This window comes from Colobus angolensis, unplaced genomic scaffold (assembly GCF_000951035.1).
Source record: "Colobus angolensis palliatus isolate OR3802 unplaced genomic scaffold, Cang.pa_1.0 Scaffold47, whole genome shotgun sequence".
Classification (NCBI taxonomy): domain Eukaryota; kingdom Metazoa; phylum Chordata; class Mammalia; order Primates; family Cercopithecidae; genus Colobus; species Colobus angolensis.
In genome coordinates, this window is record NW_012118154.1 from 3,662,122 (window position 1) to 3,675,425 (window position 13,304).

The following is a 13,304-nucleotide window of genomic DNA, read 5'->3' on the forward strand; positions in this document are numbered from 1 at the left end:
TAAACCCGGGAGGCGGAGCTTGCAGTGAGCTGAGATCCGGCCACTGCACTCCAGTCCGGGCGACAGAGCAAGACTCTGCCTCAAAAAAAAAATAAAAAATAAAAAAAAATAAAAAAATAAACACTCTAGCCTACCGACCTCACTGGCACAGATGAAGATAAATCTCAGCGTAATGAAATTATTCGCCAAAAGACAATTATTTGACAAGACTTAGCATTCCAAGTCCAGTGGTATGCCCAGTGTCCAAATGGTTCTCAAATATATCCTGCAAAGTAGTTTGGTTTCCACAGGTGATTTGGGGGTGTTGGTGGAGGTAAGAGCCATGTCCACTTTCCACTTTCAGACAGAGCTGCTCTGAGTGATTATTTTATGCACTGTGGTTCCAAGTAACATTTAATTTCATCAAAAAGGATGCCATCGGCTAGGTGTGGTGGCTCACGCCTGTAATCCCAGCACTTTGGGAGGCCGAGGTGGGTGGATCACATGAGGTCAGGAGTTCGAGACCAGCTTGGGCAACATGGCAAAATCCCATTTCCACTAATCATACAAAACTTAGCCGGGTGTGGTGGCGCACGCCTGTAATCCCAGCTACTCAGAAGGCTGAGGCATGAGAATTGCTTAAACACAGGAGGTGGGGGTTGCAGTGAGCAGAGATCGTGTCACTGCACTCCAGCCTAGGCGACAGAGCGAGACTCTGTCTCAAAAAAATTTAAAAAAATTGGTGAAAAGAAATTTGAAAATAATTGCACTATAACATGATAGAGCTCTGTCATCTGGAGTAGTCTGAGATAAAATAGCTGAACCAGGTTTAATTGCCCAGAAAAAGCCTTAGTCTTTGTTCTGTAAACACAAGAGCATGGATGGAGGACAGGGTAGGAAGGGAGGAAGGCAATACCTTCAGCAGGAGGAAAAGGAGCTAAAAGTTACCTCTAGGTGCTTGGTAGCTTCTTCATTGCGGGACATAAGTAGCAGTTTGGTGCGCAGGCTTCGGAAATGCATATCACCCAGCAGAGATGCTCGCTTCACAGGGGCTTCTGTGGTTGACTGCGAGAAAACCAGTGGGAAAGTCATTAAAACTGGCTTGGAATAAACACTGAGGGAGAGCCAGGGACTAGAAATCAGGATGCCTAAATCCCGGTAAAAGGGTTGAGAAATGAAGCTAGCAGGCCGGGCGCGGTGGCTCATGCCAGCACTTTGGGAGGCTGAGGGAGGCGGATCACGAGGTCAGGAGTTCAAGACCAGACTGGCCAACAGGGTGAGACCCTGTATCTACTAAAAATACAAAAATTAGCCAGGCGTGGTGGTGCATGCCTATAATTCCAGCTACTCCAGAGGCTGAGGCAGTAGAATCGCTTGAACCCAGGAGTCGGAGGTTGCAGTGAGTTGAGACTGTGCCACTGCATTCTAGCCTGGTGACAGAGCAATACTCCGTCTTCAAAAAAAAAAAAAAAGAAATGACGCTAGGAAGGAGGAGACTCATTGTCAGTCCCACAAAGGCTGACCATCCGGGTACTGAAGGACAATGGTTTAGAGAGAAAGCAAACAGCAAGCATAAGGTGAGAGCTACATACTCTATTACTGAAAGTCCAAGTATCAAGAGAGGGTCTCCAACCCAGATGGCAACATGATTATCAGGTTTAAAAAAAAAGGTCAGAGGCCAGGCATGGTAACTCACGCCTGTAATCCCAGCACTTTGAGAGGCTGAGGTGGGCGGATCATGAGGTCAGGAGTTCAAGACTAGCCTGACCAATATGGCGAAACCTTGTTTCTACTAAAAATACAAAAATTAGCTGGGCATGTCGGGTGCGGTGGCTTATGCCTGTAATCCAAGAACTTGGGAGGCCGAGACGGGTGGATCACAAGATCAGGAGTTCAAGACCAGCCTGGCCAAGATGGTGAAATCCTGTCTCTACTAAAAATACAAAAAAAAAGGCCGGGCGCGGTGGCTCAAGCCTGTAATCCCAGCACTTTGGGAGGCCGAGATGGGCGGATCACGAGGTCAGGAGATCGAGACCATCCTGGCTAACACAGTGAAACCCCGTCTCTACTAAAAAATACAAAAAACTAGCCGGGTGTGGTGGCACACGCCTGTAATCCCAGCTACTCGGGAGGCTGAGGCAGGAGAATTGCTTGAACCCGGGAGGCGGAGGTTGCAGTGAGCCGAGATTGTGCCATTGTTCTCCAGCCTGGGCAACAAGAGTGAGACTCCGTTTCAAAAAAAAGAAAAAAAAAGGTAGGGCTACCTCGGCCTGTAGGAGTCAGCAGCAACACAGTCCTCTCTGACAAATAAATATAAGCACATTTAAGCCCTTTCCTTTCTGCAAAGGGGTTAAAAGAGGAAAAAGAAAAAATGTTCAAAGGGCTTATGTGAAATTCAGGCAGAATAAACTCACCAGAATGAAGAGCTCACTGTTTGTGATGTTGAGAAAGATGCAGTTGGCTCCCAGGGCTTTCTTGAACTCTTTATGGACGTTTTCATTGGAGCAGCTGCAGAGGAAAAAAGTACTCAGAGGGCAGAATACAGAGAGTACAGTGAAGGGCTCTGGGGAGGCCGAGCATGGTGGTTTGCACCTGTAATCCCAGCACTCTGGGAGGCTAGGGCAAGATGATCACTTGAGGTCAGGAGTTCAAGATTAGCATGAGCAACATAGTGAGACCCTGTCTCTATTAAAAAAAAAAAAAATCAGAGGAGCAGGGCTGAGTGCATAAGAAAAGAAGAGGGACCACAGTTAAAGAACAAGGATGGGAAAATAAAAGGAGTGTCTTCTTAGCAAGAAGGGCTCTAGAGGGCCAGGGGAACAACAGAGAAAACTGCAAAGTGGGAGTGATGCCTGGAAGAAATAAAGCCAGAGATTAGGGCTGTAAAGAGGGCCCTCATTCCCACCATCCTTAACACTCACGCTTCTCTCAGATCCTCGGGCACAGCCATGGTAACCTTGAAGAAGCTGCCTTTGGTTGCAAGGGGATTGGGATTAACTGGCCGAAGTCGCTCCAGGGTAACAATTTCATTGTAGGTGGCATCACAGGCAGCATATTCAATAACATAGAACTGGCATATGGTAAAAAAGGAGAAGTTGTGGATGACCTGAGCAACTTTCTAAGAATAAAATATTTGTTTCAGTAGTTCTCCAAAGGCATTCCCAGTCACTCACATCTCCCTTCATCATCCGCACCCGGGCCAGCCACCAGCCACAAGGTTCCTGTTCATTGGCTCGAGAATAAACCTAAAGAAAAGTAGAGAATCAAAGAGATATTGAAGACCACCCAAAAGTATCAAGAAAGGGAGGAGGAGGCCAGGCATGGTGGGGCTCACACCCGTAATCTCAGTGCTTTGGGAGGCTGAGGCAAAAGGAATGCTTATGCCCAGGAGTTCAAGACCAGCTTAGGCAACGTAAACAATAGAATAACCATTAAGATATTTGGGGTTACTAGACACAGTGGCTCACGCCTATAATCCCAGCACTTTGGGAGGCCAAGGTAGGAGGATCTCTTGAGCACACGAGTTCTCAAGAATGGTCTGGGCAACGGCAACATAGTGAGACCCCATCTCCACCAAAAAAAAAACAACAAAAAAACAAGAGGCCAAGCATAGTGGCTTACGCCCACAATCCCAGCACTTTGGCTGAGGTGGGCTGATCACCTGAGGTCAGGAGTTCAAGACCAGCCTGGCCAAAATAGTAGAACCCCACCTCTACTAAAAATACAAAAATTAGCCAGGTGTGGTGGCACATGCCTGTACTTCCAGCTACTCAAGAGGCTGAGGCAAGAGAATCACTTGAACCTAGGAGGCAGAGGTTGTAGTGAGCTGAGATCGTAGCACTGCACTCCAGCCTAGGTGATAGAGCAAGACACTGTCCCAAAAAGAAAACAAAAAAGAGGCAGTTGTGGTGGTGCACTCCTGCAGTCCTAACTACTCAGGAGGCCAAAATGGGAGGATCACTTGAGCCTGGGAGGTTGAGCCTGAGCAGTGAGCAGTGAGCTATGATTGCACCACTGCACTTCAGCACGGGCAACAGAATGAAAACTTGTCTCAAAAAAAAAAAAACCAACAAGATATTTGGGATGGCCAGGCGTGGTGGTTCACACCTGTAATCCCAGCACCTTGGGAGGCCAATGCAGGCAGATCACAAGGTCAGGAGTTCAAGACCAGCCTGGCCAACAGAGTGAAACCCCATCTCTTACTAAAAATACAAAAATTAGCCAGGCATGGTGGCAGGTGCCTGTAATCCCAGCTACTTGGGAGGCTGAGGCAGGAGAATTGCTTGAACCCGGGAGGCGGAGGTTGCAGTGAGCCAAGACCTTACCACTGCACTGGGCGACAGAGCAAGACACTGTCCCAAAAAGAAAACAAAAAAGAGGCAGTTGTGGTGGTGCACTCCTGCAGTCCTAACTACTCAGGAGGCCAAAATGGGAGGATCACTTGAGCCTGGGAGGTTGAGCCTGAGCAGTGAGCAGTGAGCTATGATTGCACCACTGCACTTCAGCACGGGCAACAGAATGAAAACTTGTCTCAAAAAAAAAAAAAACCAACAAGATATTTGGGATGGCCAGGCGTGGTGGTTCACACCTGTAATCCCAGCACCTTGGGAGGCCAATGCAGGCAGATCACAAGGTCAGGAGTTCAAGACCAGCCTGGCCAACAGAGTGAAACCCCATCTCTACTAAAAACATAAAAATTGGCCAGGCGCGGTGGCTCACGCCTGTAATCCCAGCACTTTGGGAGGCTGAGGCGGGTGGATCAGGAGATCGAGACCATCCTGGCTAACATGATGAAACCCTGTCTCCACTAAAAATACCAAAAAAAAATTAGCTGGGCATGGTGGAGGGCGCCTGTAGTCCCAGCTACTCGGGAGGCTGAGGCAGGAGAATGGCGTAAACCCGGGAGGCGGAGCTTGCAGTGAGCTGAGATCCGGTCACTGCACTCCAGCCTGGGCGACAGAGCAAGACTCCATCTCAAAAAAAAAAAAAAAAAAAAAAAGATTATTTGGGATGCATCTTTTTCTTTCTTTCTTTCTTTTTTTTTTTTTGAGACGAAGTTTTGCTCTTGGTGCTCAGGCTGGAGTGTAATGGCGTAATCTCAGCTCACTGCAACCTTCACTTCCCAGTTTTAAGCGATTCTCCTCCCTCAGCCTCCCAAGTAGCTGGGATTACAGGCGCCCGCCACCACGCCCAGCTAGTTTCTTGTATTTTTAGTAGAGATGGGATTTCACCATATTGGCCAGGCTGGTCTTGAACTCCCAACCTCAGGTGATCTGCCCTCCTTGGTCTCAAAGTGCTGGGATTTCAGGTGTGAGCCACTGCATCCAGCCTGGGATGCATCTTAAACCAAGGATACAGGAAACCAGAGGAAGGAACTAATTAAAAATCAGAGGATGGCAGGGCATAGTGGCTCATCACTGTAATCCCAGCACTTTGGGAGGCCGAGGTGGGTGGATAACCCGAGGTCAGAAGTTCAAGACTAGCCTGGCCAACATGGTAAAACCTCATCTCTGCAAAAATACAAAAATTAGCCAGGCATGATGGCGAGTGCCTGTAATCCCAGCTACTTGGGAGGCTGAGGTGGAAGAATTGCTTGAAACCGAGAGGCGGAGGTTGCAGTAAGCCGAGATCGCACCACTGCACTCCAGCCTGGGCAACAGAGCAAGACTCCATCTCAAAAAAAAAAAAAAAAAAGAGAGCACACTGGATTTTAGATGCTGTTACCACAAATGGAAGGCAAATCCCCTGAAACTGGGGATGTCCCTGAGAGTTTGGCTGATCATAACAGTGATGAAAGGGGAACTGCTGCATTTTACATTTCCACAGGCATGTAGCCTATGGAAATGGCTTAGTGGCTGGATATGGCTTAGTTGGGGAGGAAGGAATATGAATCAACCAGAGAAAAGCCTAGAATCCTGGGAAAAAGTGACATTTAGAAAGGGTGTACTCCACAGCCCTTACCTCCACTTCATCCCCTTCTGTGATCTCCTTATTATAGTCAGCTGGAGGTGGTAGTCGGACATCTCCAAAAGGAATTTGTCTCTCACTCTGCCAGCTGTAAGAGAAACAAGAACATGAAAAAGCTACTCTGACTGATATGGTTGCCCATTTCTTTACAATAGGGTTATTGCCTCAGCTGGGCGATTCCCACTTATCTGGATAATTAGAGGCTAACCCCCAGGCCCTGCTCCATAGTGGTGCCATCCATCTCTTTCTAGACTCTAAATACTGGGCCAAACGCCCCCACCCTCACCAAATTCTCAGCCCTTTCCTCTCCTGGGATCCATGTAAGTTTCCCACCCAAACCCTCAGCTCTCCCCACCTATTACATGCCTCATAGGACTCAGCCGCCCCCTCTTCTCCACTCTCCTTCTAGGACCTAGTATGCTGGATTCTCTATTCCCAAGGTCTTACTTGTTTTCAAAGAAGATGGTGACAGAGTCTTCATGGACATCCTTCACAAAGCCCTAGAATGGATTTTAGAAAAAAGTAAAAAATATAAAATGACCTTTTACTTCCACCTTAGCCACCAAGGGAACAGAGACACCACAAACCCTTAAACTTAAGTTTTAGATACGGACATAAGTGGTGTAATGAAGGAGCCTGAAAGGCTGCACTGGGGAAAGAATATGGGCAGTCAGACAGAGAAAGGAAATTATAATGTCATGGAGAAGTGTATGTACCACCTGCATCAGAACAGCCTGGAAACCAGTGATCTACTCAGGCTCCCACAGGGGCCTCCCTATCTGTCTGCCTCCTGTTGTGCTGAGCAGCCTGCCAGAGTTCAATTAAAATACCAACAACATTCAGCAAGGCTAAGAATATCCCATGAGACAGTGTGAGGCTGTCCTGGAACACCTAGAGGACATGAGGATCTGTCAAGAGAGAGAAGGGCCTACCTCCGTAATACAGCAAGAGATCTGAGCAGACTCGCTGCCCTGATGCATGGGTCCTAAGACAATAATCAGAACACTAGACAAGTTCAAAATTGTGATGAACACAATTTACAGAAGGAAAAATTAAGACTTAAAATACATCAGAGTTTCTTAATACTAGAACTGAATCTAGAATGACACTGAAAATTTATAAAGGATAACAAAATTTATGGAAGACTCCAAACTTGATATTATGACAAGAGTAACAGGGATGACTGAACAGCTGATCCATCTCCTGTGGTCTATGTCCTCACTAAGGAGGCCAAAGCCATGCGTTCACCCCTGTGCTCCCAATTTTTCTACCTTCTCCCTATTTGTCACATACAATTAGGGATTTCTAATTTTGAAAAAGGTCTAGCTTATGAATTTATTATTTTATCAACTGTGCTTTTGGTTTCATATCTAAGAAATCTTTGCCCAGGCTAGGCACAGTGGCTCACACCTGTAATCCCAGCACTTTGGGAGGACGAGGCAGGCAGATCATCTGAGGTCAGGAGTTCGAGACCAGCCTGGCCAACATGGTGAAACCCCATCTCTACTAAAAATACAAAACTTAGCCAGGCATGGTAGTGCATGCCTGTAATCCCAGCTACTTGGGAGGCTGAGGAAAGAGAATCACCTGAACCTGAGAGTCAGAGGTTGCAGTGAACCAAGATCGTGCCATTGTACTCCAGCTGAGCGACAAGAGCAAAACTCCATCTCAAAAAAAAGAAAAAAGAGAAAGAAATCTTTGCCTAATCCAAGGCCACAAAGATTTTTCTCTTATGTCTTCTTCTTAAACTTTTAGTTTTTTGTTTTACATTTACATCTATACTCCTTTATTTTTAGACAGAGTCTCGCTCTGTCACCCAGGCTGGAGTGCAACGGCACAATCTCTTGGCCCACTGCAACATCCACCCCTCCAGGTTCAAGCAATTCTCCTGACTCAGCCTCTCAAGTAGCTGAGGTTACAGGCAACCGCCACCATACCAGGCTAATTTTTCATATTTTTAGTAGAGATGGGGTTTTACCATGTTGGCCAGGCTGGTCTCGAACTCCTGACCTCAGTTGATCCACCCGCCTCGGCCTCCCAAAGCTGGGATTACAGGTGTGAGCCACTGTGCCCAGCCCTATAATCCATTTTGAATTAAGTTTTATATATAAGATGAGGTATTGATCAATGTTTTTTAAATTTTTAAATTTGTATTTTTTTTTTTTGAGACAGAGTTTCGCTCTTGTCGCCCAGGATGGAGTGCAATGGTGCAACTTTGGCTCACCGCAACCTCTGCCTCCCAGGTTCAAGCAATTCTGCCTCGGCCTCCCAAGTAGCTGGGATTACAGGCATCTGCCACCAAGCTTGGCTAATTTTGTATTTTTAGTAGAGACAGGGTTTCTCCACACTGGTCAGATTGGTCTCAAACTCCTGACCTCTGGTGATCCACCTGCCTCAGCCTTCCAAAGTGCTGGGATTACAGGTATGAATCACTGTGCCTGGCCTCTTTTTTTAAAACATATTTTTATTTATTTATTTTTTTTTTGAGACAGAGTCTCGCTGTGTCGCCCAGGCTGGAGTGCAGTGGCCGGATCTCAGCTCACTGCAAGCTCCGCCTCCCAGGTTTACGCCACTCTCCTGCCTCCGCCTCCTGAGTAGCTGGGACTACAGGCGTCCGCCACCTCGCCCTGCTAGTTTTTTGTATTTTTTAGTAGAGACAGGGTTTCACCATGTTAGCCAGGATGGTCTCGATCTCCTGACCTCGTGATCCGCCCATCTTGGCCTCCCAAAGTGCTGAGATTACAGGCTTGAGCCTAAAACATATTTTTAAATTAAAAAAAATTTTTTTAATAGAGACGGGGTTTCGCTGTGTTGCCCAGGCTGGTCTTAAACTCCTGGACTCAAGCAACACACCCACCTTAGCCTCCAAGAATGTTGGAATTACAGGCATGACCACTGTGCCCAGCCCATTTTTTTAACTACAGATATCTTGTTCCAGCACTGTTTGTTGAAAAGACAAACAGTTCTTTCTGGCCGGGGGTGGTAGCTCACACCTGTAATCCCAACACTGGGAGGCCAAGGCTGACAGATCAGCTGAGGCCAGGAGTTCGAGACTAGTCTGGCCAATATGGCAAAACCCCATAGCTGCTGCTGCTACTACTACTACTGCTACCACTAATATATAAATTAGCCAGGCGTGGTGGCACATGGCTATAATCTCAGCTATTCAGGGTGGTTGAGGCATGAAAATCACTTGAAGCCAGAAGGCAGAGGCTGAAGTCAGTCAAGATCATGCCATCACACTGCAGCCTAGACAACAGAGCAAAACTCTGCCTTTAAAAAAAAAAGAAAAGAAGAAAAGACTATCCTTTCTCAGCTGAATTGAACTGCCTTTTCATTTCTGTCAAAAATCAGGAAGCGCAATTTAATGTATAATGACAGAAAGAAGATTGGTAGTTGATGGAGGACTTTTGGGAGGGACAGAAATGTTCATTCTTTTGATTGCAGTGATGGTTTCAGTTATATATATGTCAAAACTTAACAAATGGCACACTTCAAATATGTCCACCTTGTTGTATGTCAATTTCACCTCAATAAACATGTTTTTTTAAAAAATAAGAGAGCCTGGACAACACAGGGAGAACCCATCACTGCAAAAAATTTAAAAATTAGCAGGGTATGATGGCTTGTGCCTGTAGTCCCAGCTATTCAGGAGGCTGAGGTGGGAGGATCACTTGAGCCAGGGACGTTGAGGCTGTAGTGAGCTGTGATCACACCACTGCAGTCCACAGCTTGGGCAACAGAGCAAGACCCTGACTCAAAAAATAAATAAATAAATAAAAATAAATAAATAAAAGAAGTAGAGGTTTCAAAAGGCTAATACACAAGAACTATTCATGAGCTTTGCTGCGAGGGATAAAGGCTAAGCTTAGAAGAGAAAACACCAAAAATGCCCTTGGCAAATGCACAGCTCCCACCTCACAGAACTAATCAATCATAAACACTTACCAGATTGCTATTTCCTTATGATGGGAAAATCTAAGCCTGCATTTTGCTCTTCATACAAGCCACCTTTCTCGTCTTTAGGGATATGTCTTGCTATAGAGGCTGCAGTCAGTCAAGATCATTCTTGACTGAATGTTCTTTCTTAGAGCCTTACTACTGCCCAAGGCTTTAATTACTACTGGTACTTCCTGGCCTCTTTTTTTACCCATGCTTTCTCTTTCTGTGACATTCTCTTCTCCAGAAATGTTTTTTCTACTCTTCATTCAGATTTTTTTCCTTTTTTAAAAAAAGAACCTGAGTTATGAACATATTCATTCAGGTTTAATGCCAACTCCTACTGTTCTCCATTCAAGTCTTCTGAGGCACTTTTACTTCTACTTGCCTGGGTCCCTCTTCTCTTTTGGGTTCTTCCCTTAGCTCCTGCTCAGGTGTCCTCCCTCCTCCCACAACCACTAATATTTTAACCATTCCCTCTTCTTTTCCCTGTAATCCCAACACTGGGAGGCTGAGGCCGGCAGATCAGCTGAGGTCAGGCGTTCGAGACCAGTCTGGCCAATATGGCAAAACTCCATCGCTACAAAAAAAAAACAAACTCTCACTCTCTCTCTCTCTCTCTCTCTCTCTCTATATATATATATACACACACACACACACACACACACAAATATAAATTAGCCAAGCGTGGTGGCACATGGCTGTAACCTCAGCTATTCACGGTGGCTGAGACATGAGTATCACTTGAAGCCAAGAGGCAGAGGCTGTAGGGTCGTCTGGATTTCTAGAATTATTCCGACCAGCCTCTTCAGCTGACTTTATCCAATTCTTTACCCAAAATGTCTACTCCAAGTCTTAGAAGTAGTTTATCAAGGCAGGAGTTACACTGACAGAAAGAAGTGGAAAAGAGACAGATGACAATCACTAACCTACTGCTTTTGTGAAGAGATTTCTACTCCTAGATATATTCACAAAGGCTATGCCTATGGTGTAATCCAATTATCCTCCACCATGTTCGGCTTGGCCCCAGGGCGAGGAGCAATACTACCCTAGCTTCTCCAGCTACCATGACTTCCAAGGCAGAAATGCAAAGCTCAGAATGGAGTAATCTCTCACATCACTCGGTAGTTCAACCAAATCTCACTTAACCCTTATACTTCCAGGGTCTTTTCCCTTCAATTAGTCTCCAAAACTAGCTCTGTTCCCAACTTCATATTCCAATCCTGTCTCTGCTCCTAAATTCCACCCATTCATCCCATACTAGTTTTTTTCTCCAAGGGTATCAGTGGTGGAAAGTGAGCCCCAAGTTCTGCTCAGTCTATGCTCATTGTGAAAATAAGCAGGGGAAGGCAAAAGCAGATGGGTGGAATGTGTCAGGGAGCCACCTAGATCCAAAGGATGACTTGATTCAGTGGCCACAGCATCACCTGGCTTTGGCTTCTGGAGCCTGGCACCAAGCCAGTAGAGCAAGAGCGAGCCCCAGGTTCCTAGGTACTTTGGTTTCCTCAAATTAGAAGATATAAAATGGGTCCCCACTTTGACTGTCATCTAGTTCTAGACTCCCAAAGCAAAGGAGGGGGTTCTAGGAGAAGAGCAGGAACAGTCTGAGTAAAAACCAAGTACTGAAGCTGAGGATGCCACATTGATTAAGAAAGGAATGGGGATTAAGATATCCAGGTGAGGTTCGGAGTAGGATGATTGCACGCTGGAAGGTGAATACTTCATTTGGGAGAGTACAACTTAAAGAATAAAATACATTAGATCATTTTGTACATCTTAAGCATGATGACTGAGGTTTCAAGCTCACGTGTGATGTGTGCCTCCCTCAAACCTTGTTACGGATGCCAGTCTAACACGAAAAAAAACAGAAAAAAAGAGTAAGTTCTGACAAACTTAATGTTGGGATAGCTACAAAATAACTTGGATCCCAGATCTAACATTTTATCCTTTAAGAAAACTAACTGATGGGAGGACATGGTGGTTCACACCTGTAATCCCAGCACTTGGGAGGGCAAGGCGGGCGAATCACTTGAGGTCAGGAGTCAGAAATCAGCCTGGCCAACATGGCGAAACCCCATCTCTACTGAAAATACAAAAATTAGCCAGGCATGGTGTTGCACACCTGTAATCCCAGCTACTTGGGAGGCTGAGGCTGGAGAATCGCTTGAACCCAGGAGGCAGAGGCTGCAGTGAGATGACATCATGCCACTGTACTCCAGCCTGGATGACAAAAGGAGACCCTGTCTCAAATTAAAAAAAAAAAAGAAAAGAAAGAAAAGAAAACTGACAACAGGGCCCAATTCTGAGAGAGAAGAAAGGGACCTTCCCAATGTACAATTCCAGAAGCAGTGTAAATACTCCCTGACCCATCCCAAGTTTGCTGAGTCATGAATATTAAATCAGCAGCAAGGTCAAAACGGATAAGTATCTATAGGGTACTGAGAGTGGAAGATTAGCCTGAATTTAGGGATTTGTGGTTTTTAACTCAGGAACGGGGCAGAAAATGCTAACCTGCCCAGATCCACATTACCACATTACCTGGCTTTCAGCTCAACCCCAGACTCCACTCTCTGAATCAGAGTATCCTGGTCCCCATGTACTCAAGTCTATCATTGCCCACAGTGCACAGGAGAAAGGGAAAAGATTCAGAGAGACTTTCTGGTGGACACTTATATGTGGAACAGAAAACGTGTCCCTTCCCAGCCATCTCATACAGTTCACTTGAACTGGATACCAATCTTTCCCAGCTGTGCAGGGCTCCTATGCTTCCTAGAACAAAGCAAACATCATATCTTGATCTTGGACTCAACTTAAGAATCACTTTTCTTGGAACTCAGAATTTTGGGGTGGTAAGGACCCAGATGAAGGAAAAGACACCGAGGGAAACAGGTAGGACCACTTTAGGAAGCGTATTTTAACAAAGGTAGTGCAAGTTTGGGGAAAAGGATATGAGAGACAAATGTGCTCTATCAAAAGCAGAAAGGAATTAGAGACTTTTGCCAAAAGAAACAGAAATGCTATGGAGGCAGGCTAGAAGAAAAAGTCCCAAGAGTTAGGCAAGTATGCAGAAAATGACAAAAGAGATCAGCAGGGAGCTTCTTTCAGCTAGACAGGGAATTAGGTGATTCCTGGGGATTACACAGGAATACAGAAATATTAGGAGAAAAAGCCAAAAACTTGAATTGAGACAGTAAGTTAGACATGGGTACCCAAAGTCACCACACAGAAAGAAATCTGATGAGGGAAGTAAGGCAAAAATGGGTAAGTATGAAGAGTAAGTAAAAAATGACTACAGGCCGGGCGCGGTGGCTCAAACCTGTAAACCCAGCACTTTGGGAGGCCGAGACAGGCGGATCACGAGGTCAGGAGATCGAGACCATCCTGGCTAACACGGTGAAACCCCGTCTCTACTAAAAAAA

General features: G+C 45.8%; 1 protein-coding gene across 1 annotated transcript in view; it reads right to left on the bottom strand.

Moving 5' to 3' along the window:
• FXR2 (fragile X mental retardation, autosomal homolog 2) overlaps window positions 1-13,304 on the bottom strand; it is a 27,484-nt gene that overhangs the window by 12,107 nt on the left and 2,073 nt on the right. Inside the window, exons 2-7 of the mRNA XM_011958544.1 lie at window positions 6,394-6,446; window positions 5,941-6,034; window positions 3,153-3,224; window positions 2,901-3,049; window positions 2,394-2,487; window positions 928-1,044 (exon numbers count right to left, since the gene is read on the bottom strand). Coding sequence (XP_011813934.1) covers window positions 928-1,044; window positions 2,394-2,487; window positions 2,901-3,049; window positions 3,153-3,224; window positions 5,941-6,034; window positions 6,394-6,446 — 579 coding nt within the window. The remainder of the gene's footprint in view (window positions 1-927; window positions 1,045-2,393; window positions 2,488-2,900; window positions 3,050-3,152; window positions 3,225-5,940; window positions 6,035-6,393; window positions 6,447-13,304) is intronic.